The sequence below is a fragment of the Tupaia chinensis genome, unplaced genomic scaffold (assembly GCF_000334495.1).
Source record: "Tupaia chinensis unplaced genomic scaffold, TupChi_1.0 Scaffold000164_1, whole genome shotgun sequence".
Lineage (NCBI taxonomy): Eukaryota > Metazoa > Chordata > Mammalia > Scandentia > Tupaiidae > Tupaia > Tupaia belangeri.
In genome coordinates, this window is record NW_006159638.1 from 2,033,943 (window position 1) to 2,059,115 (window position 25,173).

General features: G+C 35.7%; 1 protein-coding gene across 1 annotated transcript in view; it reads left to right on the top strand.

Moving 5' to 3' along the window:
• MSH4 (mutS homolog 4) overlaps positions 1–25,173 on the top strand; it is a 130,528-nt gene that overhangs the window by 71,814 nt on the left and 33,541 nt on the right. The window contains exons 9-14 of the mRNA XM_027770883.1: positions 6,423–6,497; positions 16,045–16,109; positions 17,357–17,526; positions 19,937–20,073; positions 21,093–21,196; positions 22,480–22,604. Coding sequence (XP_027626684.1) covers positions 6,423–6,497; positions 16,045–16,109; positions 17,357–17,526; positions 19,937–20,073; positions 21,093–21,196; positions 22,480–22,604 — 676 coding nt within the window. The remainder of the gene's footprint in view (positions 1–6,422; positions 6,498–16,044; positions 16,110–17,356; positions 17,527–19,936; positions 20,074–21,092; positions 21,197–22,479; positions 22,605–25,173) is intronic.

A 25,173-nucleotide genomic window follows, 5' to 3' on the forward strand; every position in this document is an offset into this window, starting at 1 on the left:
TTTTGACTTCCTGTATTATAGACTTCATCTCTAACAGTTCCATTTGAGTCTTTTGTAAAGTGTGTAATTCCTCTTTTAGATCTTGCAGGAATTTCCTCATCTCCTGGAACTCGACAACTTCTTTCTACTTTCTCTTTAGCAGTTCATAATCTCTCTTCTCTTCCATCTCTGTTAGCTTTGACATTATGAATGCTCTAAATTCCTTATCAGACATTTCCATGATTTTCACCAAACTGCTTGTGGATGAAGAGAGTTACTCTTTTCCCTTGGAAGAGAGGTATTTTCCTGTTTTTCCATATTTCTTGTGATCCGGTGGTGATTTCTCGTCATCTGATGGATGTTGTGTTTCTTTCAAATTCTTGAAGTTCAGTCTGAATGTTCAGGAGCAAGCAGACAGAGGTGATGTAGAATCTTTTTGCTGTTCTGTTGTGATCACGCTAGCTTGTTTGCTGGAGGCTAAATTATCAGTAGAAAATCTTCATTCCCTGAAATACCTAGTTCTCTGGATCCATGTGGAATCTTCTTCTGAAGGCCTGGCCTCTTCTTCCTAGTTCACTGGAGCCATGTGGAACCTTCTTCTGAAGACCTGGCCTCTTCTGCCACTAGCTCGTTTGCTGGAGGCTGAATTACCACTAGAAAATCTTCATTCCCTGAAATACCTATACTAAACTATTGATGACCTTGCTTTCTCCTTTACTGAGAAAAGTGAAATACTCAAAAGATAATGTCTATCAGTTCCCACAACCACATTTATCCCTATATATTTATATATACAGTATCTTTTCTCATTACATGGATAAAGTGTTGACTCATTCTTGCTAAAGTTAACCCTTTTACTTATGAATTAGATTTTTTTGTCTTCTTTTGTCTTCATGGACATCACTTCAGAATATTCCCTGCTTTGCATTTTATCAATTTTCACCATTTTACTTGTGTTCATCTGCATAGAAGCATGCTGTTATAACTTCATTAAAACTAAAAAAGTTTTTTTGCTTGATTTTACTTTCCTCTCTTCCTTTCTCTTGTTTCTGTTTTACTTCCCTCCCTCCCTTCCTCCTATTTCTGTATCTCTTAACAGGAAAATTCTTTGAAAGGATCATCTGTGATTGATGTCACTCTCTCCTTTTTTTGTTCTAACCCAGTCCAATCATGCTTCACCCTACCACTCCATTAAAAATGCTCTTGTCAAGGCCATCTATAATCTTCATATTGCTAAATTCAGCAGTTAATAGCATTGCCTATCATACTTAACCAAACAGCAAAATTTGACCCAAATCAAGACACTTTTTTCCTTGCAATGTTTTCTTCCCTTTTCTTCTAGAAGAGTACCCTGTCCTATTTTCTTTCAACCTTTCTGGTTATTATTTTTATGCCTTTAAAAAAATTAATGAGAAATAATGGAATACAGAAAGTTGTATAAAGCAAAACTGCTGTGTTCATTGATTTACCACGAAGCAGTTCATGTAAGAACCACTCAAGTAAAGAAGTAGATATTGCTAATACATGAAAAACTCCCTTACATCTTTATATTCACTATTCTATATCTCCCCAACCAAAAAAGCCACTTTTTAGTCATCACTTTCTTGTTTTTCTTTTTTAAAATATAATTTAGTTTTACCTGTTCTTTTAAATGTGTATAAGGTATCATTGAGTGCATGTGTGTATGTTTTTTAATGTTTGACTTCTAGACATTATGCTTGTGCGATTTAACCATGTTGTTGCATGCAGTTCTAGCTCATTTATTGTTATTACTATATAACAAGAGTTCCCAAGCCTGAGTCCATGGAATTAGTCCATGGTTTGTTACAAACTAGCCACACAAGAGGAATGAATGGCAGTGGAGTAAGTGAACCTTCATCTGTATTTACTTCATCTGCTTCCCATCCCTCCCATTACCACCTGACTCTGTCTCTTGTCAGATCAACTGCAGCAATTAGTTTCTCATAGGAGCATGAACCCTATTGTGAACTGCACATGTAAGGGACCTAGATTGTGCACCTCTTGTAAGAATCTAATACCTGATGATCTGAAGTGGATCTGAGGTGGTAATACTAGCACTGGGGAGCAACTGCAAATAATGTATTATGGTGAATTTTATAGTTATTTCATTAAGTGTTACAATGTAATATAAGTAAAACTAAAGGGACCTGCAGTTGGTGTAATGGCTATGTCGCTGGACTCCTATTTAGTCGACCGCAGTTTGAGTCCTGGATGCAGTGGCTTAAACTCATGCTGGGCGCATGTGCTTGTGTGCCCAAGATCCCAAGAGGAGAATAGAGGAGAAGGGATTGCAGCATGGCCATCCCCCCGGCGGTGATTTCTCATTTTTTGTCTGTCTCTCTGGCGAGCGCGCACGCCCTACAGCAAAAACCTCTCAAAAAACCCCAAAAAAGTAAAAATCAAGTGCACAATAAATGCGGTGTGCTTGAATCATCCCTGAACCAGCCCCCGCCCCTCAGTCTGTGGAAAAATCATCTTACAAAAAACTAGTCCCTGGTGCCAGAAAGGTTGTGGACTGCTGCTGTATATTGGGTTGCCTGGAAAATCATGATGCATTTTTACATAGAAAAATATAGAAAAATACATCATGACTTTCCCAATAACCTAGTAATATTCCACTGAATGAATATGTCATTATTTTTTCATTTCACAATTGCTAGACTTTAAAATTATGGACACTTTGGGGCACTTAGAAATACCACCAAATAATTTGTACTGTCTGTTAATGTAATTGTATACACATTTTTATTGGGTGTATAGTCAAGATTGGATTACTGGGTAGTGTGAAATACATATCTTCAACCCTAGTAGATAACGCCAAGATATTTTTCATAATGATTATATCAGTTTACCTTTCATCATCAATATATGAGAATTCCCATTGCTTTTCACCAAAACCTAACATTGTCCATGTTAAAATTTAAGCCATAGTCTATGGTGGAAAGCAATAGTTCATTGTGGTTTTTATTTACATTTTTCCTATTAATAAGGGTTGAACACCCTTTCATGTGTATATTTGGCCACTCAAGTATCTTCTTAAAGTCTCACTCAAGACTCTTGCTCATTTCTCAATTGGGTTTTATCTTGATCTGTAGAATTTCTTTTTTTCTTTTTTCTTTTTTTTTTTTTTTTGCTATAGGATTCATGTGTTGCCGGAGAGAGAAGGAAATCCCTACTCTGGGGTGATGTCCATGCCGCAATCCCTTTTTCTCTCAGGATTTTGGGCACACACACACACATGCCCAATGTATCTTTCAAACTACCAGGTCCAGGATTTGAACTACACAGTCAGCCATGTGGGATCCAGTTGCCCTAACCACCACATCACTAGCTGGCCCTAGAGTTTCTTTTTTATAGTTTAGATATAAGCCCTTTTTCCATTGTATGTGTTGCAAATATCTTTTCTCACTGTAGTTTGCTTTTTGCACTGAGGAATGTAGAGCAGATTCTAATGTGCTTCCTGTAAGCCCTTGGCACCTTGGCGTTTACTTTGGAGCAAGGGCAGTTTCTTGCTGGAAGCATCTTAAACTCTTATCTGAGTATTTCTTGGCCACAGGAGACACCAATAGGTATCAGAGCTGATGACCCTGGCAACAACTTTTAACCAGTACTGAATAGGAATTGTTGAATAAATAACCCATTTTTCTCCCCCTCTGGAGATAGCTGATGAAACGTTGAACCATCTCTCAGAGTTCTCCAGTAGGATTGAGCTATAGTATTCTACAATGGTAACCTGATTGTGAATGTGTCCTATATTGGTGTCTTTCTTTCCCTGTTTTACTTACCCACTCTCTTGTCTGTTCTTACTAGTATACTTTTCAAATAAATTACTTGCCCTTTAAATTATAGTTTCTTCAAGTTGGCTTTTGGGGAACATATCCTGGGTCAGTAGTAATCATTTAAAATAATTATTTTGGAGAAATATTTGCTATGGGACACATGTGCTCACTGGAGAGACAGAGAGAGATAGAGAGACAGAAAGTGAGAAATCACCCCAGGGGTATGGCTACACCAGAGTCCCTTCTCCTCCAGTCTCCTATCTGGATTTTGGGCATGCATGCACATGTGCCCAGCATGAGTTTCAAGCCACCAGGTCTGGGATTCAGACCGTAGTCGGCTATGTGGGAGTCCACCGCCTTAATCACTATGCCACTTACTGGCCTCCAGTAGTAATCTTTTGATGAATAGAAATTCTTAATTTAAATGAATGTACTATATCAGGTTTTTTTTTTTTCCTTTATAGTTAGTGTATGCCATGGCCTGCATAAGAAATCTTTACTCAACCTAATGTTTTGGTTTATGCTCCCAGAATTTTAATTCATTGAGGTGACTAAATGATGTCACAGAAATGCTAATGCCATTGAAGGAAATTTTTATTACTGACAGTTACCAAGAGAAGAGGGCATGCCAGGCAGGCCACACAAGGAAATAACCACATTTGGTCAGGAGGCAGGAGTGAAGGGACAGCATGGAGAAAAACCTTTATTACTGCAGTGCAAAAATATTGTCAGATTGGGATGTCCTCATTGGGCAGTAAACAAAACACAGATGTTAGGGTTTGTGATAGGAAGGTTTGTGATATGGTTTTCACTTGCCCACAAAAGCTGGACTTCAGGGGAGATGAAAGCAACTTTATTAATTTGGCTGTGTGATTAATGGATACCAAATTATCAATCACAAAATTTATAAAAGTTAGAACATTCAAGGCCATGAAGATGTTCTTCTTTGTGTAATATAGATGTTTTATTCTTTTATCTTTTAGAACTACAATCTACTTGAAATTAATTTTCATGTGTGAGGTGAGGAAAGGGCCACATTTCTTTTTTCCTACATAGATTCACAATTGTACTGGTATCATCTATTAAAAAGATTGTTGTTGGGGCCAGCAGGTGGCATGGTGGCAACTCACTGGATTCCCACATGGCTGATCACAATTCAAGTCCCAGACCTCGCAGCTTGCTTTCTCACTTTCTCTTTCTCTGTCTCCCTCTGGTGAATGCACATGCCCTGTAACAAATAAAATAACAATAATAACAATAGTAATAATAATGATAATGATAAATAAAAATAAATAACATAATTCTAAAGAGACCAGACTGTCCTTTCTCACTTTTCAAGTCATTCTTTGTCATAAATCAAATGTCTCTATATGCTCAGGTTGATTTTTAGACTTTCAATTGTGTTCCATTGTTCTCTTTGTCCTCACACTGATACCACAGTTTTTATTTTTTTTAAATATAATTATTTTATTTAACTTTATTTATTTATTTATTTATTTATTTATTTATTTATTTAAATTTGGTCACAAGAGAGACAGGGTGAGAGAGACAGACAGAGGGCAGGTGAGAAAGTAAGCTGCCAGGTCCGGGACTCAAACCACAGTTGGCCATGTGGCAGTCCATTGTCCTTAACCACCACACCACATGCCGGCCCCCACAGTTTTTTAATTACACCACAAATTGATACTTAGTGGAATTAGTCCTTGTACCTTGTTGTTCTTCAAGGCTATGTTGGCTATATTTGGATTTTTTCCCTTTGGTGAGTGGTGGTAGTTTATTTATTTGGTTCTTATTCGTTCTTCTGGTTAGTTTTAGAGAGCCATTGTAAGAGGGTATGAGATAATCCTCTTTGGGGCTAATGACATTCATTATGATATTTCATCTAAATTGATCCATATAGTCACATAACAGTCCAGATTTTATGTAGTAGGGATAAAAATCAAGGACCCTCAAAAAAGAAATGGTCTAATATTAAGTATATGATATCATAATTATAAATCCTAAAACTGCACTTGTTTTGCCAATATTGGTAAATTAGTCCATTTACAAGAACTTGCTCCTTTCCTCAAGTTTGTTAGCACTGCTCTGCTTTAGAGAGTGCTATTTAATCCATGTAAAGTTTATTAATAAAATTGAGAATGTTAATGTTGATTTATTTTGAAAAACTATAATTAACTTGGTACACTGGAATGAAGAAAATTGTTTTACATTCTCAAACAGGAAACGAGGGAAATTCATGGTGTTCTGTAACTATTTGAGAGGTTCAGATCTAGTCTTTCAAAATACCATCTATCCACAATTGTCCACAGTGCCTTTTTTAGTTAATCTGGGTCTTTTGTTGCTTCTCAAGGATAAACTGTATTTCCTTTTGCTATTATAGTCTAAATTGGGCCCTAGGGGCTGAAATAAAATGAAAGTTGGATACAAATGAGGCAAACTCTTCTCATTGTCAGACTTTCAAGAGATTAGTGTGCTAGGTTTATAATGGTGGATTAGTATTTCTAATCATTATCATGGTTGGTATCCTAGCTAGGCTGATATATAAAAATATATGGAATGTGAAAAGAGTAGAGTGTTTAAGAGAAATACCCATCCATTTATCAAATATTTATGGCATGCACATATGTATTTTTATCTTAACAGGTAAATGCTGCTGAATCAAAGATAACAAATTTAATATACTTAAAACATACCTTGGAACTAGTAGATCCTTTAAAGGTAAATGATATGTGTGTTCATATGAGAAAGCACTTGCCCCCACCCTGGGGTTGGATGACCATGCTGCAATCTCTTCTCCTTCATTCTTCTCTTGGGATTTTGGACACACATGCATATGTGCCTGGCGTGAGTTTTAAACCTCCAGGGTGGCATTTGGCCACAGTTGACTCTTACTGTACCATGTGAGAATTAGTTGTACCACCTAAATATTAAAGTATTTATTTCTCCCTGGAGCCTGTGCTGTTTCCACCCAGAGCAAAGAGGCAGCGGGTGAGGGAAGCTGAGACAGGAAACAGCTCCAGGCTTCTTTATGCCTCCTAACCTTCCCAGAAATATCATAAAACTTCATAGTTTTCTGAACCACATGGTGCAATGTATGTGTAAGTCCTTTTTCTTTTTTCCTCTCCAATCTGAAAATCTCCTGGCTAGTCCCAGGTACGCCTGATCTCAAGAGACTGGGAAAGGAAACAACACCTAAATGTGGCTATATACACACTCCCTGATTGAAAGACAAGGCTCTCTACCAAGAACACATCTGAGAAATAGAGTTCTTCCCCTCTCCCCAACACTACACAATCAACAACAGGAAAACAGGAAGTAGTGTATAATCCATTAGATGACTGGAAACCAGCACAGAGGCACAAAAAGTATGAGTAAACAAAGAAATACCTCTTTCTCAATGGAACAGAGCAACTCTCCTACAACCATAGATAGCACAGAGGAATTTGCAGGAATGTCAGAAATATAGTTCAGAATATTCATGGTGACAGAGAAGAGCAAGTCTTTCCAGGTTTTGAAGGAGGAGATAGACACAGTAAAAAAATCAATCAGAACTCCTAGAGATGAAGAGAATAATACAGGATATCAAGATGTCCCTCAAAAGTATTAACAGTAGACTGGACCACACAGAAGACAGAATCTCTGAGCTGGAAGACAAAACCACTAAAAATAATGAAAAAATAATAAAAAAGAGGACAACATATGAGAAATAGATACTAGATACTATGAAACACCCAAATATTTGAACAATAGATATTCCAGAAAGTGAAGAATTGGACAAGGGCATAGAAGGCCTATTCCATGAAATATTTGCAGAAAACTTTCCAAACCTAGAGAAGCAATCAAACATCAATACCCAAGAATTAAAAAGGTCCCCAAATAGAATCAACCCAAGAAAATCCTCTCCGTGGCACATCATAACCAAAAGACCAAAATCACGTATAAGGAAAAGATACTAAAAATGGCAAGAGAGAAGCATCAAGTTACTTACAAAGGTTATCCCACCAGGCTAACATTGGGCCTCTCAGTGGAAGCAATGCAAACAAGGAAAGAATGGGACAATATATTCAAAGTGTTAAAAGAAGAACAATTTCAGGACCAGCAGATGGTATAATGGCTACATTGCAGGACTCCCATGTAGTTGACTGCAGTTCGAGTCCCAGATCCAGTGGATTAAAATTCATACTAGGCGTGTATGTGTGCCTGCCCACAATTCCGAGAGGAGGATGGAAGAGAAGGGATGGCAGTGTGGCCATTCCCTTGGGGGATGATTTCTCACTGTCTGTCTCTCTCTGGTGAGCATACACACCGTATAGCAAAAATCTCTCTCTAAAAAAAAGGGAAGAATAATTCCAACTAAGAGTACTATACTTGGCAAGATTATCCTTCAAATGGGAAGAAAAGATAAAAATATTGTCAGATAAACAAAACCTGAAAGAATTTACCAACATCAGATCAGCTCTTCAAGAAGTTCTGAAGGGAGTGCTCTACCAGGAAAACTAAAGAGAGACAGAAAGAAACAAGAGAACAAAAAACAACCAATAAAATGGCTAACAAAATGGGTAGGGTAAAGTCTGGGAATATCACTAATAATGTTGAATGTTAATGGAGTAAGTTCTCTAATCAAGAGATACAGACTAGCTGAATGCATTGAAAACCAGAAATGGTCTATCTGTTGCCTACAGGAAATGCACCTCATGAATAAACATATAGACTAAAAGTGAAGGGCTGGAAAAAGGTATCCCATGCAAATGAAAACTAACAGAGCTGGAGTTGTGATATTGATTTTAGATAAAACGGGCTTTGAGACAAAAACTGTAAGAAGAAACAAGGGCATTATATAGTAGCAAAAGGAGTAGTAATTCATCAATAAGATACCATGCTTATAAATATCTATATCCCAATACAGGAGCACACAAATCCATGAAGTAAGGACTGCTAGATCTAAAAGGAGAGACAGCTTACAATACACTATTCATTGCCCTACTAACTCCTTTGTACAAATCATCTAGACAAAAAATAAGCAAAAAGATATAGGAAATAAATGATACCACAAATCAAATGGACTTGACAGACATCTATAGAACCTCCCACCAAAAACCATGAAATACATATTTTTCTCACCCTTGCTTGGAACCTTTTCTATATTGACTGCACAAAACAAACCTTCATAGATTCAAAGGCATAAAAACTATATACAGCATCTTCTCTGACCATGATGGAATTAAACTTGATATTAATTTCAGAAAAAGCTTTTGAGAAAACACTAACATATGGAAACTAAAGAACCTACTCCTGAATTACTTCACATCTACTGAAGAAATTAAGACTGAAATCAAAATATTCATGGAAACTAATGATAATGAGTACATGAGTTTCCATAATTTATAGGACACAGCAAAAGCAGTCATAAGAGAGAAGTTCATAGCGATTAGTGTACATAAGCTAAAGAATGAAAGATGGCAAATGGACAACCTAACATCATGCCTCAGAGAATTGGAAGAACAACAACAAAAAAAAATCCAAAAAATGTCAGAAGAAATGAAATAATAAGGATTCAAACAAATAAATGAAATAGAAAATAAACAAATGATATAGAAAATAAATGAAACCGAAAGCTGGTTCTTTAAAAAGATAAACAGAACTGACTCACCATTATCTAGACTAATTAAGAAGAAGAGAGAAAGGAACCAGATAAATCAAATTTGCAATGAAACAGGAAATATTACAACAGACATAATAGAAATACAAAGCAACATTAGAGAAACTATGAATGACTATTTGACAACACACATGAAAACCTGGATGAGATGGACAAATTCCTGGGCACACATAATCTACCAAGATTGGGTCAGGAAGATATATAAAGCCTGAATAAACTCATAACAAGCAATGAGACTGATCAGTAATAAATAACTATCCAACAAAGAAAAGCCCAGGTTCTGATGGCTTAATTTCTGAATTCTACAACTCTCCTAAAGAAGAGTTAACACCCATTCTACTCAAATTATTTCTAAATATCCAAAAGGAAGGAACTTTCTCAAATTCATTTTATGAAGCATCCATCACCCTCATCCCTAAAACATATAAGGACATGACAAAAAAGGAAAACTACAGACCAATATCTCTCATAAATATACATGAGAAATTCTCAACAAGATGCTAACAAATCATATTCAATAATACATAAAAAAATCATGACCAGGTAGGCTTAGATCTGCACAAAGGGAGATATTCCTCTTCATAAATATGAATTCAAATCTCTCTCTGTGGATACCACATTGCAAGACACAGTAGAGGAAAGAAATTGGCACAGAAGTATTTCATACTGAAGGGAGGCACACAAGCTTATGACCAGAAACCACCACAGAGGCACAAGAAATGTGAGAAGCCAAGAAAATTTCCCTCAAGAGAAAAGAACAACGCCTAACCATCCACAATGGGTCAATGGAACTTGTGGATATGTCAGACAAAGATTTCACAATATTCATAGTTACTAAACTAACAGAGATGCAAGAGAAGAGAGACAACAAGCTCCAGAAGAGGCAAGAGAAAAGGGACAGTGAGTTCCAGGTGGTGAGGAAGTCCTTCCACAATCTGAAAGAAGAAATACACACCATAAAAAATAATCAAATGGAACTGTTAGAGACGAAGGCTGTAACATAGGAAATAAAAATTTCCCTTAAAAGTATTAAAAGCAGATCAGATCATCTCAAAAGGTCAAATTTCAGATGTAGAAGATAAAAACCTCTGACCTTGAAAAAAAATCACCAAAAAGACTGAGAAAATAACCCCATAAATGAGAATAATACATGAGAAATACTAGATACCATTAAATGCCCAAACATCTGGATAATCAGTAGCCCAGAAGGTGAAGAAACCAATAACGGTATTGATAATCTATCCCATGAAATCATGGAAGAAAACTTTCCAAACCTAGAGAAGCATTCAAAGATCCAGTCCCAAGAAATACAAAGGACCCCAAATAGAATCAACCCAAGAATATCTTCTCCAAGGTACATCACAACCAGGTCAACCCAAACCACAAAGACAAAGACAAGATACGAAATTGGCAAGAGAGAAGCATCAAGTTATGTACAGAGGATATCCCATCAGGCTAACACAGGACCTCTCATTGGAAACGATGCAAGCAAAGAAAAAAATGCAAAAATATATTCAAAGTGTTAAGTGAAAAACAGTTTCAACCAAGAATACTATATCCAGCAAAATTATCTTTCAAATGTGAAGAAAAGATTAAAAAATGTTCTTTGATAAACAAAATCTAAAAGAATTTACTAACACCAGACCAGTTCTTCAAGAAGTTCTGAAGGAATTGCTATACCAGGAAAACTAAAGACAGACACACAGAAATGAGAGAACAAAAAACAACCAAGACAATGGTCAATGGCAGGAACGAGTCTGGAAAGATAATGACGTTGAATGTTAACTTCCAGATTTAAATGGATAGATCAGACCACAGTAACTGTAAATTCAACAGAAGAGAGGTTCATTACATGAAACTGTACAGGAGAAATAGAATTTTATGACTTTTGACTAAAACATTACTGATTTTCTCCTTTGCTTTGTTTTCTGTATTTAAGGATTTTTGTCTTCTTTTGAGCTGTTGATATGTTCAGCAATTTGATAATTTTTTTTTTTAATCGAAACATAAACTCTTCCCACTTCCTGACTCCTCTGGAATTGGAAAATATTTGTGGATATTCTTACTTTTGTGGCATAAAAGTTATTTGCATAAGCTCAATAATACCTGTTTCTGTGCACCAGAATTTTGAAATACTGGTTATTGTCAGGGCTTCAACTGGAATGTCATTTCTGAAGATATGACCAAAAATCTAACAAACCAAGGTAGATCTCAAGAAAGCCAACATAAGCTCTTGGAAAGATTGCCTGGTACCATAAACAGTTCTGCTTGGCAGATAAGTAAAGAATGTCACTTCCTGACAGGCCCAAAGAAATACAGGTACTTAAAGGCATAGGCAGATGATGAATTCCTATTTTGTCTCGGTAGCCTTGGGAGGCTTTTTAAAGAGTCTAATCTGAAGTTCCTTATAAAAGTTTCCAGCAAAGTCCACTAAATCAATTAGTATTCTTATAAGGCTTTGCGCAAATAACAGACCAAGTTGAGACTATAATTTATTTTTTGTAAATATGTTAGTTTATGCCTCTTTGGTAAAAGGGGGAATGGGGAGAGAAAAAAATGTTTCAGAAGAAAATTACAGTGCATTTATTACTAGATTTTACCTTTGTCCATATCTGGTTTTTGTTTAGGTTTTAGTGTCTGCCTGCTGTTCAAACAGAATCTTAATCTTTTTTCTGTTTTTAAGTATTAGGCAAATTTTTCTTAACATTGTTGAATTTTTATTTATTAAAGCTAAAACTGCTTTACTTGATATAAAAAATACATTATACACACACACACAGAAACACACAAACTTATTTAATGACTGTAGTAAGCTATATAGTCTGAGCTAGGTACTACTGTATAATATATTCATCCTATTCAGAGTTTTTTACCTAAAGTCAGACATGTGTTCATAGACAAGTTTATATGCGCTGCACTTGTTATTGAAAGTATTTAGATTAGTTAAAGTCCTTTGTGGAATACTACTGAGCCATAAAAAAACAAGACCCTGGCTTTTGACAAAAACTGGATGAATATGGAAGATTTACTGCTGAGTGAAGCAAGCCAGGCTATGAAGGAGAGACATTGTATGTCTCTACCTAATATATACCGAGTGTCTGCATTCCATGGCCAAAGCTGAATGACTAAAGGATATAGAAACATAATAAATGGTTGTGAATACCAGATACAGTGTGGGAAGAGGGTGGGTGAAGTAGTAGAGGAAGGACATTAAGGAGAAAAATAGAGAGGCAAGTCATTTATGGGACAAAGAAATGGGTTATTATCTATTCAAGATAACTATTGTATTGTTAATTGGACTGGTGATAAATGTACACATGTTGGAATATTCACTTTGCAAACTAAGTAACATGTGAATGAATGTATAAAAGAAATTGAAATAAAAAAAAGGAAAAAAATTTTGTGAATCAATAAAGTATGAAAAAAACTACAAGTGGGTATTAGTCAGGGATATTATCAATAGTTGACTAATATTAACTAATCTTGACCAATATTGACTTGTTAATCAATAGTGTTGATCAATATTAGGTATATTCATACAATCAAATTTATGTAGCCATTAAGATATATGTAAGATCTCTCTATATAAAAATGTTGATGATAATGTATATAAAATATCTTTAACAAAAAAATAAGTAAAATTTTAAAAAGAAAGAAAATAGTCAGAAACACTGAAAAAAATGTTCAACCTCACTATTTTTTTTTATAGATATATTTTTGCTATAGGATATGTGTACTCACCAGAGAGACAGAGACAGAGAGACAGAAAGTGAGAAATTATCCCCTGGGGGGATGACCATGCCACAGTCCCTTTTCCGCAATTCTTCTCTTGGATCTTGGGCACACACACATGCACATGTTGCCCAGCATGAGGTTTTTTTTTTTTTTCCTTAAAAACTTTATTTACTATTATCATTAATAGTATTATCATTTGATCAGAGAGAGACAGAAAGAGAGAGAGGGAAAGTGATAAAGCAAGCCACCAAGTCCAGGAGTCAAACTATAGTCAGCCATGTGGGAATCCAATGCCTTTAACCACCATGCCCTCTGCTGGCATCCTGGCATGAGTTTTAAGTCTCTGCATGTAGGACTCAAACCACGATGGACTATGTGGGAATCCAGCGACATAACCATTTTATCACTGGCTGGTCCTGCAGCCTCATTATTAATTAAAAAAAAAAAAGAGAGAGAGACAAAACCGTAATTTTTATTTATCAGAGAAATAGGTTTTTGTTTTTCTTAATGGCTACAACTCACTGCTAAAGAAAACAATGAGAAAATTTCTTAAACAGCTGATAGGAATACAAATTGTACATACTTTACAGGACATATCTGCAACATATAGCTTTTAATCTTATAATACTGCTTCTAGAAACCAGTCCAAAAGGACTATTTAGAAATACTAAGATTTATGCCCTGGGGTCAGCAGGTGGCATAATGTTTGGGGCACTAGACTCCCACATGGCAACTGCAGTTCGAGTCCTAAACCCAGCAGCTTGAAACTCACACCAGGTGTGTGTATGTGTGTGTGTGTGTGTTTGTGTGTGTGCCCAAAATCTTGGGAGGAGAATGGAGATGAAGGGATTGTGGCATGGCCATTTCCCCTTGGGGGATGATCTTTTATTTTCTATCTCTCTGTCTCTTTCTGTGTCTCCAGCAAGTGCATGCATTCTATAGCAAAAATATCTTTCTAAAAAGGTTTATATCCAACAATGGCCATTGCAAAGTTATTTATATTAGTGGGAATTGTAAGTAGAATATAACTCTTAAAGTTAGGGGGAGAGACTGTTCACCTTATATGGGGTAAAATATTAAGAATTGTTCAAATGTTTTGAAAACTTTGTATGACCAGCACTGTGGTCTGGTGGTTAAGGTAGCCAGATCTCACATGGTTCACCACAGTCTGAAACCTGACTGGGGAGGCTTGAAAACCAAACTAGGTATTTGTGCATGCATGTCCCAAATTCTAAGAGGATAGAGGAATGGAGGCGAAAAGATTGTGCATGACCATGCCCTACTGGGGGACTCTTTCTTGCCTACTCTTTCTCTCTGTCTCTTTTCTCTCTCTCTGTTTAGTACATATGTCCTTTGCAAAATGAAAAATATATATATATTATTGCACCAGCTTCATGGCTTGGTGATTAAAGCAATGGATCCCACATGGCCAACCCTGTGATTTGATTCCTGAACCTGGAAGCTTGGGAAACAGACCTAGCATGTGTGCATGCATGCCCTAGATCTTGACAGGATGGAGAAATGGAAGAGAAGAGATTGCTGTGTGACCATTTTCCCACTATCTTGTCTCTTTGTCTCTTTTCTGGAGAGCCCATCTACCCTCTGGCAAAATTATTTTAGGAAAGTTTCTAATACTCATGATGTATAATATACTATTAAGTGTGGATGGAGGGGAGGTAGCATACAATGATATGAAGTATTCCATTTCACATATTGGAACATATACCAGACCATTTAGAGTAATATATCTGAAAGGGTAGTAGAATGATTTAGTCTTTTTTGCTTCCATGAATTTTGCAGTTTTTATCACTATAGTCATACTATTTTTCTGTCAGGTTAACTATGTTTTTTCCTCCTCTTTTTTGTTTATTTAAATTAGTGGGCATAGTCTTCAGTAAGCAAGATAAAATTTATACTTATGCCATATTAGAATCAAAAAATTGCTCTATTTATAAATATGCTAAATACTTTTTTTGGAGAGATTTTTGGATATAGGGCATGTGTGTTTGCCAGAGAGACAGAATCAGACAGAGACAGAAAGCGAGAAATCACCTCATTGTGTGTGGGGGGTGATGGCACATTGCAATCCCTTCTCCTTTCTCCTCCTAGGATTTAGGGCGTGCACACACATATGCCTTGGGTGAGTTTTAAGCCAATGGGTCCGGGACTTGAAACGCAGTCGACCATGTGGGAGTCCAGCCGCATAACCACTATGCTATCTACTGGCCCCTATTAAACACATTTTAAGTTTAGTTTTCATCTAACTCAAATTTTGGATTTATGTATTCTCTATGTACAATAGTATTAATACCTGTATAAATGTCTGTCTCTATAAGGAGCTGGATGTTAACAATTAGTTGGGAGACAAGAAAAATCATAACAGGGAAAAGTGAATGGCAATTATTAGCCATGTGTTCTTTATTTTTTTTTCTTATTTTTGGAGAAGTTTTTGCTATAGGGTGTGTGCACTTGCCAGAAAGACAGATAGAGACAGAGAGACAGAAAGCGAGGAATCACCCCCTAGGGGACATGGCCACGCTGCAATCCCTTCTCCTCCATTCTCCTCTTGGGATCTTGGGCACACACGCACATGCGCCTGGTGCGAGTTTAAGCCACCAGGTCCGGGACTCGAACTGTGGTCGGCTATGTAGGAGTCCAGCAACATAGTCATTACGCTAACTACTTGTCCCAGCCATGTGTTCTTTATCCAGAAAATAGGAAGGGTATCATCTATACTTTCCTTTAATACTAAAGTATTATATAATGAGAAAATGAAGTCAGAAAGCTCTTGGTAAACTGTCAAGTATTAAATGTAAAATGCTGTTTGAATGTCATAATTTATTGTTTTTACCTATCTTTATTCTTTAATAGATTGCTCTGAAAAACTGTAACACACCATTATTAAGAGCTTACTATGGTTCCTTGGAAGACAAGAGGTATTTGTCATTCAACTGTTAATAAAATATCAGATTATTCCTTTCTTCTGTAACTTATTTTGAAGACTAATTCTGTTCTATAGATCAATTACTTGAGTTTTGGTTAAGAGAGTCTTTAAACTACTTATCTGAATTCTAATGATATATTTTACCTTTTAAGTAAATAAATAGGATATCAACACTTTGTGTAAATGGACAATGAGAGTAGCCTGAAAAGTTGAAATCTATGAAATTCTTTATTTTTTTAAAAAATATTCTACGGAACGCATTGCAAATGTAAAAATATGTTTCTCTCTTTTATAAAGGGCCTAATGTAACCAATAAATGGCAGACATGGCAGATATGAATATCAAATAAGATCTAAATAGAGTTTAATTTTAATATTGTTAAACTATTACTAGTTGATTCTTGACTGAAAAGATTTGTAATACCTAATAATTGTTATTTTATTGATTTGTATTTATACATTATGTGAGGTTACAAATTGAAGTTAGTAATAAAATTGCCTTAATAACTAAAAACAGGACAGAAAAGTGGAAAAGATTAGGAAACTAGATGTTACCAGACTTCTGGTTTGCATAGCAACTATCTTTGATCACTGATAATTGTGAAGTTCCTACTATACTTAGTTTCCATTATTCTGACTGATCACCAAGGGCAAGGATCACATGTTATCTGTCATTGAATTCCTGCACCTATCACAATACTTGATACATGGTGTAAGTAAATGGTTATTGAATGAGTGATCATGAGGACAGAATTTATTTTAAAGAATTATTTAATTTTATTTATCATCATCATTATTATTTTTTAAATTTTTGATGAGTGACAGAGCAAGGAGGTGAGAAAGCAAGCTGCCTGGTCTGTTACTTGAACCATGGTTGGCCATGTGAGAGTCCATTGCAACCTGCTGGCCTCAAAGCCAGAATTTTTTGTAACATTTTTTTAGGGATATATTTTATACTCATAGGTACTGTCAGTTATTAAATTTTGAAGATCTTTTATCAGCAGGTGTAGAATTGTTTTTGGTGACTTTGTGCTGTTTTAAACTAGTCCTGATTGCAAAACAGTTTAAAATTGACATAGTCATAGCTATAACTTGTATAAAGTTAAATACATTCTCTATTTATTTCAAAATAACTTTCAACACAGATTTGCTGTAATTAACTTCGACTTGAATTATAAATTAAAGTAACTGTTAGACTTATTGTCTATAATATTCTTTTTCTTTTTTGTCTTAATGTTAGGTTTGGAATCATACTTGAAAAGATTAAAACAGTAATCAATGATGATGTGAGATACATGAAAGGATGCCTGAATATGAGGACACAGAAGTGCTATGCAGTGAGGTCTAACATAAATGAATTTCTTGATATAGCTAGAAGAACATATACAGAGATTGTGGATGACATAGCAGGTAATTTATTTGAGCATTTTTTTTCTGTATTTTTAGGAATGAAACAAAGTTTTTAGGACTTACTGTCCTTTTTGGCTGGTGATGACTAGTCATGCACATTTTAAAATTAATTTTTACCTTAAAGAGTAAGGTTAATACATATTGCTGTTTAAGGAAACTTAAATAAGATATCAAAGTGTTAATATGTGTCTTCTCTCCAAACTTACATATAGAGTTATCTTCATAAAACATTGTCTATAAGTGCTATGAAAAATTCAGGCTATCAATACTAAAAGATTTCAGTGGAGGAAGAGATATTTTTATGTAAAAGAGGTAGCATTTGAGCTAGTCCAGTGATTTTTTTTTTTTTTTTTTTGGAGAGGTTTTTGCTATAGGGTGCGTGTGCTTGCAAGAAAGACAGAGAGACAGAAAGCAAGAAATCACTCCCCAGGAGGGATGGCCATGCCGTAATCCCTTCTCCTCCATTCTCCTCTCAGGATCTTGGGCACACACGCACACGTGCCTAACGTGATTTTTAAGCCACCAGGTCTGGGACTCGAACTGTAGTCAACTACATGGGAGTCCAGCATCATAGCCATTATGCTAACTGCTGGTCCCTAGTCCAGTGATCTTTAAACAAATATTTATTGAGCTCCTAATGCATGTAGACACTTTTATATTCTGGGAAAAAAGCTCTATCTTATTTTTGGAGCTTATATTATGGTAGATGGTAGGGGAGGCAGATAATAAAAATAAATACACATATGTAAATACATGTATCAGTATTTATTTATATATACATCAATCATATATCCATATATGATGCATAATTTCAGATGGATATACAATGCATGAAAAAAGTACAGATTAGAGGGGTCAAAAAGGGACTAGGTGTGGAGGTATACAGGATGAAAAGGTTTTTAGTAGATGGAATATTCTATAGAGAAATTTTCCTCATTGGCAATGGTACAGGCCAAAGTACAAAGGCACACAAGACCTTGAAGGATGAAGTTAGAATGGAAAAGATTATTTCCTTACAGAACTAATAAGAGAAAGATTAGAAATGTAGACTGTGAGCTAAAATTTAGGCAATAGTTTGGATTTTTTTCCAAGAGAGAATGTGGACACACTGAAATGTTTTTGCTTTCTGGCATGGAATTGGTCAAGAAAATATATTAAATAAATTTGAATAGAGAAATGAAGGTAAGGAAGCCAGTTTAAGACTATTAGGGTGAAAGTAATGTATATGAGAAAAAAAATGTAAGGGTTGAAGAAAGAATTGATAGGAGTTAATATAATTAAGGAGATACGGCCATGTTAGTAAAGGAAAAGATGTCTTAGTGCTGAGATTTCTAGTCAAAGAATGGTGGTACCATTGAGAAAAGCAGGAAAACGGGAGGAGGAACCATTTTAAGTAATGAAGATATTAGTTTTTTTTAAATTCAAAGTAGTAATGGTCATTAAGTTAGAAATAGAAATAGAACTCAGTAGTAAGTGTGAAGGGAGTTTTGGATTTTTTTTTTTTTAGAGGTTTTTGCTATAGGGCGCATGCACTCGCCAGAAAGACAGAGAGAGACAGAGAGACAGAAAGCAAGAAATCACCCCCCAGGGGGGATGGCCACGCCGCAATCCCTTCTCCTCCATTCTCCTCTTGGGATCTTGGGCATGCATGCACACGCACCTGGCATGAGTTTAAGCCTTCAGGTCTGGGACTTGAACCGTGGTCGACTACGTGGGAGTCAGCAACATAGCCGTTATGCTAACTGCTGGTCCCAGGAGTTTTGGATTTTTATAAAGGAATCTTATCTGTTGAATCATCTATTTCCTTTTTGGAATATTTCATTTTATAAAATATATCTTAGGGGCCAGCAGGTAGTGTGGTGGTTAAAGCTCTGTATTCCCATGTGGCCGGACATGATTCAAGGCTCAGACATGGAGGCTTGAAAAATCACGCCAGGCACCTGTGCATGCACCACTAAACCCAAGAGGAAAATGGAGGAGAGGGGATTGTGGTGCGGCCATTCCCTCTGGGGGATAATTTCTCACTTTCTCTCACTCTCTATCAATCTCTGCTGAGAGCATGTGCCCTATGGCAAAACTTTGGGGAAAAAGAAAAAAAAGAAAAAAAATCTGGTATTCCTAACACATAGCATATGAAATACAAAGTCTTTGTTCTTTTTTATTTTTATTATTCTTTTTCTTTAAAAATACCTATTAGCATGAGTACTTTTGTATTGCTTCTTTTTTCCTTAAAGAATGTTTAACCATATTTGGAAATTAAAAATCTTTAGTGATTAAAAGAGTACATGACCTTCCTACTTATGTATATAACAAGAAAAAAAAAACAAACATGATTCTAAACAGGAAGAGTAATTTTCTCATTAAAATTCCTTCATTTTATTTTGCTTGTTTGTTTGTTTCTGGTCACTAGGAATGATATCACAACTTGCAGAAAAATACAATCTTCCTTTAAGGACAAGTTTTAGCTCTGCACGAGGATTTTTTATCCAGATGACTACAGATTGTACAGCCCTACCCAGTGATCAGCTTCCTTCAGAATTTATTAAGGTTCATTCTAGAGTGGTTAGGAAATTATTGTTCCTGGTTTTAAAGAATTATATTTACCTATTTTCAGACTTTCTTTGAGTGCTACATGCAAAAATTCCAAATGTCCTTTATATTTATTCTTCTCCTTCTATGTCCGTCCTCCCCTACCCCTCAGCTATAATTATCTAAGAGTAACTTAGCAGTTTCATTGATTTTTATTTTGTTTTATTTTATTTTTGAGTGCCACCAATCTTAGTATTTCTCACAGCTATGGGGGCTTCGCTTGAGTGGATAATAGGAAAAGGAGGAAAGTTCATAAGATATTTTTAATAAAGGAAATTAGAAAAATATTGTATCACCTTCTGCACCTTCTGTTTTAGGTTGTTTGCAAGGTATATTTGCCTATTAACCGTACAAAAAGTTCTGACGTAAAGAAGAACTTTCTGAAAATATGTAGTATTTTCTAATCTTAGGACCACAGAACTACTTTTTCCTACCTATGTATTAACTCCGCCACAAAACAGCAGTATGAGAAAGTCTAACCCACTCTAATCTTTGCTTTCTCTTCTACCAGAGGGTACCTTTTGACAAAAATATACAATTTAACTTTCAGTTTAAAAGCTATCTTGCCAAGTAATGAGGGAGAGATGAAGTAAAGAATGGACTGAATTTCAGTAATAGGATTGGAGATTGTGTGAGGTTCAGATATAGGACAAACAAAAGCTGACCCAGAGGGCAGAGAAGGAGTAAGGACCGCTGATGTCCATCATGCATGTTACTTAGTAATAAGATGCAGTGTTTTAACATTTCTACAAGGTCATTTTAAAACCTTTCAAAATAGTCATGTCTGAAAGACTAAGTTAAAAATAACCTACTTTAAGTGATCTTCCTTTATTTTTTTACAAATGTTACTTAGAACATTTTGATACCATGTCTCAAAAATTAAAGTGATTAACTAATTACCTAATATTTCCATTTAAAATCTATGATTTATTTCATAGAAGTGTGCATTATCTTGACTTTTTTTAATGTCCTACCAGATTTCAAAAATGAAAAATTCTTACAGCTTTACATCAACAGATTTAATTAAGATGAATGAAAGATGCCAAGAGTCTTTGCGAGAAATCTATCACATGACTTATGTGTAAGAGCATTTGAAGTATTTGCATATTGAATTAAATTGGTTTAATTTGAGGAACCATGATAAATTTCATTAATTGACTTTTTGTATAATTACAGACATATTGTAGAATTATGAATATTAACACAGAAAGTCTGTCATTGTGATTAGGATCGCCAAGCCTCACAGAGGCTTCAGGGCAAATCTAATGACAAAAAAAAAAAAAAATTATTTTAGCTGATACTTCTGTAACAGGCATTCTGCCATGATGTAGGACGTGGTACATCATAGGGTGTCTTGGGCTTCATTCAGTTTATTCTTTTTCCATGGACTGTAAGACCTCAGCTTCTCATACTTTTGATACTTCTAGGGCAATAGCACAGTAGTCCCGGTCTTTTGCTATTCATCAAAAAATAGCTGCACATCCAGAAAGCAAAACATTTAGAATTAGTGGACCAAGATAATAAATAGAAAGGATGGTCTTTCAAAACAATTTGAGGTCATAAACCACAAACCACAAACATACTGTATAGTTGGGGGTTAGCAAGTGGCATGGTAGTTAAGGTGTTGGATACTCCCACATGGCCAACCATAGTTTGAGTCCTGGACCTGGTGGCTTGCTTTCTTACTTTCTCTCTCTCTCTCTCTGGTCAAATTAAAATGAATGAATGAATAAATAAAGTTAAATAAGTAATTCTATGTGTGTGTGTGTGTATGTGTGTTAAGCTTTAGGTACATATTTATCATTCCTTATAAGGTGAAAACTTTTGCACTATGCAACAGCATAAGTCTGCCACATAAAAACTTACGTAACTAGGAAATCTAAAAACAAAAAAAGCTTAAGTAAATATGTTATTCAAGTGTGTGTGTGTGTGTGTGTGTGTATGTGTGTGTATGAGAGAGAGAGATAATGAGTGAGAAAGAAGATATATAATATCTTTTGTGTTGAATTTGACATTTGCAAAAGCACAAAATTATTAGTAATATGATCTATCTAAGTATAGAGGGCTGGATTTGACCTATGTAAAATATTTTTATTAATAAAAAATATTTGATTAATATTTAATGAAAATAGTCATTTAAAAAAATATGATGTTAATTCACCAGATGATGGGTTCTCTGCCTCTAAGTATTTGTGACCTTGAGCAGAAACTTCAATTTTCTCTTCTCTAAAATGAGACAGTTTAATAATAGACTTTACCTGTAGTGTATAACTTAACTATAATTTTACCTCAGGCAGTGAATTTAATATTATTTTACAATTACATTTATGTCCCTTTTAAGAATCATTATTACATGTCTTTCAGGATAGTGTGCAAACTGCTTAGTGAGATTTATGAACATATTCATTGCTTATATAAACTATCAGACACTGTATCAATGTTGGATATGCTACTGTCATTTGCTCATGCCTGCACTCTTTCTGACTATGGTAAGTTACTTTTTAAAACTTGGGGGGCTAGAAGGCTGTGTGGTGGATAGGACACCCACATGCAGGACTTCCACATGGTTGATCATCGTTCAAGTCCCAAACCTGGTGGCTTGCTTTTTCTTTACCTCTTTTCTCACTCACTACCTTTCTTCCCTCTTTTCTCACTCACTCTCTCTCTCTCTCTCTTACTCTTTCCTTCTCTGGTCAAATAAATAAATAAGTTGAATAAAAAAAATAATTCTGATTTTTTTTTTAATTTGGTATAAGCTTGTCAGATGGAGACAGAGAGGAAGAGTGAGAAAGCACCCCCCAGTGGGGTGTGGTCTTGCCTCAATCCCTTCTCCATTTCTCCATCCTGTTGTGATATGGGACATACATACATATACATTGACATGTTTTCAAGCTGGGTGGGCCTGGATTTGAATCATGGTTGGCCATGTGGGATCTGATTCCCTTAACTACTAGGCCACAGAACCAGCTCAGTAAGTTACTTTCTTTGAAATAAACATGTTACATACTGAAATTTGTGTTTCCTTCAAACAATTTTATATAACAATTATGAATGTTTTTAAATTTCTACTTGAAATACAGTCTTTTGCTTGTGGTCCTAGATTAAGATGGGAAATTATGAAAAATGAAATTACTCTTAAAATTTCTGGTAAAAGTAAGAACAGTGCCAGCCAGATGGCATGGTGATTAAGGCAGCTGGAACCCATATGGCCAACTGTTTGTGTCCCAGACCCAGAAACTTGAAAAGTACACTAGTGGCAGGTGTGTGTATGCCCAAAACTGAGAGAAGAAGGGAGGAAAAGGAATTGTGATGTGATCATCCCACCAAGGGAGTGATTTTTTTCTCTCTGTCTCACTGTCACTCTATCTGGTGAGGGTACATGCCCTATAGCAAAATTAAAATGAAAAGTGTAAATAAAAGAAAATTCAGGGGCTAGCAGGTGGTGTGGTGGATAAGATGCTGGATTCTCACATGGCAGACTGTGGTTCGAGTCCCGGACCTGGTGGCTTGCTTTCTCACTTTATCTTTCTCTCTCTGTCTCTCTGGTGAGCCCATGTGCTCTGTACCAAAATAAAAATAAAAATAATAACAAATAAAATTAAATAAACAATTTTTAAAAAGAAAAGCAAACTTAGTTAGAAATTGTCAATTTGAAATGAAAATTGCTGTAAGAAACTTTAAAAGTTCCATTGGAAAGCCTACCAAGCTGTTTCCTTGGTGAATATGACAGTGATCCAAATACTAATAGAGACAAATGTTTCTCCTAAGTGAGTATTTTTTTTTTATTTTGAGAGATTTTTGCTATATTGTGTGTGCACTTGCTGGAGAGACAGAGATACAGTGAGAAATCACCCCCAGGGGATATGGCCACATGCAATCTCTTCTCCTCCATTCTCCTCTCGGGATTTTGGGCACCTATACGCAGGTGCCTGGTGTGAGTTTTAAGCCACTGGGACTTGAACTGCAGTCAATTATATGGGAGTCCAGTGACATAACCATTATGCCATCTGCTGATTCCCTAAGTGAGTATTTTACACCCCAAAATCCTTAGGTGTGAGCATACCATTAAAAAAATTATGTCATTAATTTTGTATCCCAAGTCTATACACAGGCTTCAAATACAAAGTAATTTTCTAATATTGAAAGACTACTTCAAATCCCTTGACATTTCTTATCCAACTTACCAGTAATATCATATTTCTAGTATGCAAATTTTCAAGACTAATATGTGATAATTATGGTTGAATAATTGTAGACCTAATAAAAATACAAAAACATTACAATTTCTAGTGAAAATTAGCAGTAACTTTCCAAAATATCATGTTAATTAATTTTTATAAAGAATTATTTATTTAATTTTATTTATTGTCATTATTATTTTTTAAAGAATTATTTTATTTAACTTTATTTACTTATTTTAATTTGACCACAGAGGAACAGAGTGAGAGAGAGAGAGAGGGAAAGTGAGAAAGCAAGCTGCCAGGTCTGGGACTCGAACTACAGTTGGCCATGTGGTAGTCCAGGGCCTTTAACTACCACACCACCTGCCAGCCCCACCATTATTTTATTTATTTATTTTTTTAGAGTTATTTTTGCTATAGGGCACGTGCGCTCACCAGAAAGACAGAGAGAGAGACATAGAGACAGAAAGCGAGAAATCACCCCCAAGGGGGATGGCCACACAATCCCTTCTTCTCCATTCTCAACTTGGGATCTTGGGCATGCACGCACACATGCCCAACATGAGTTTAAGCCACCGGGTCTAGGACTTGAACCGCAGTTGACTATATGGCAGTTCAGTGACACAGCCATTATGCTAACTGCTGGTCCCCCCATCATTATTTGTTAATTTGACCAGAGACAGAGAAAGAGAAAGAAAGTGAGAAAACAAGCCACTAGATCTGGGACTTGAACTGTGGTCATCTATGTGGGAGTTCAGAATTTTAACCACCATACTGCCTGTCAGCCCCATTAGTTTATTTATTTATTTATTTATTTATTTATTTATTTATTTTTGGAGAGATTTTCACTATAGGGCGCGTGCGCTCGCCAGACAGA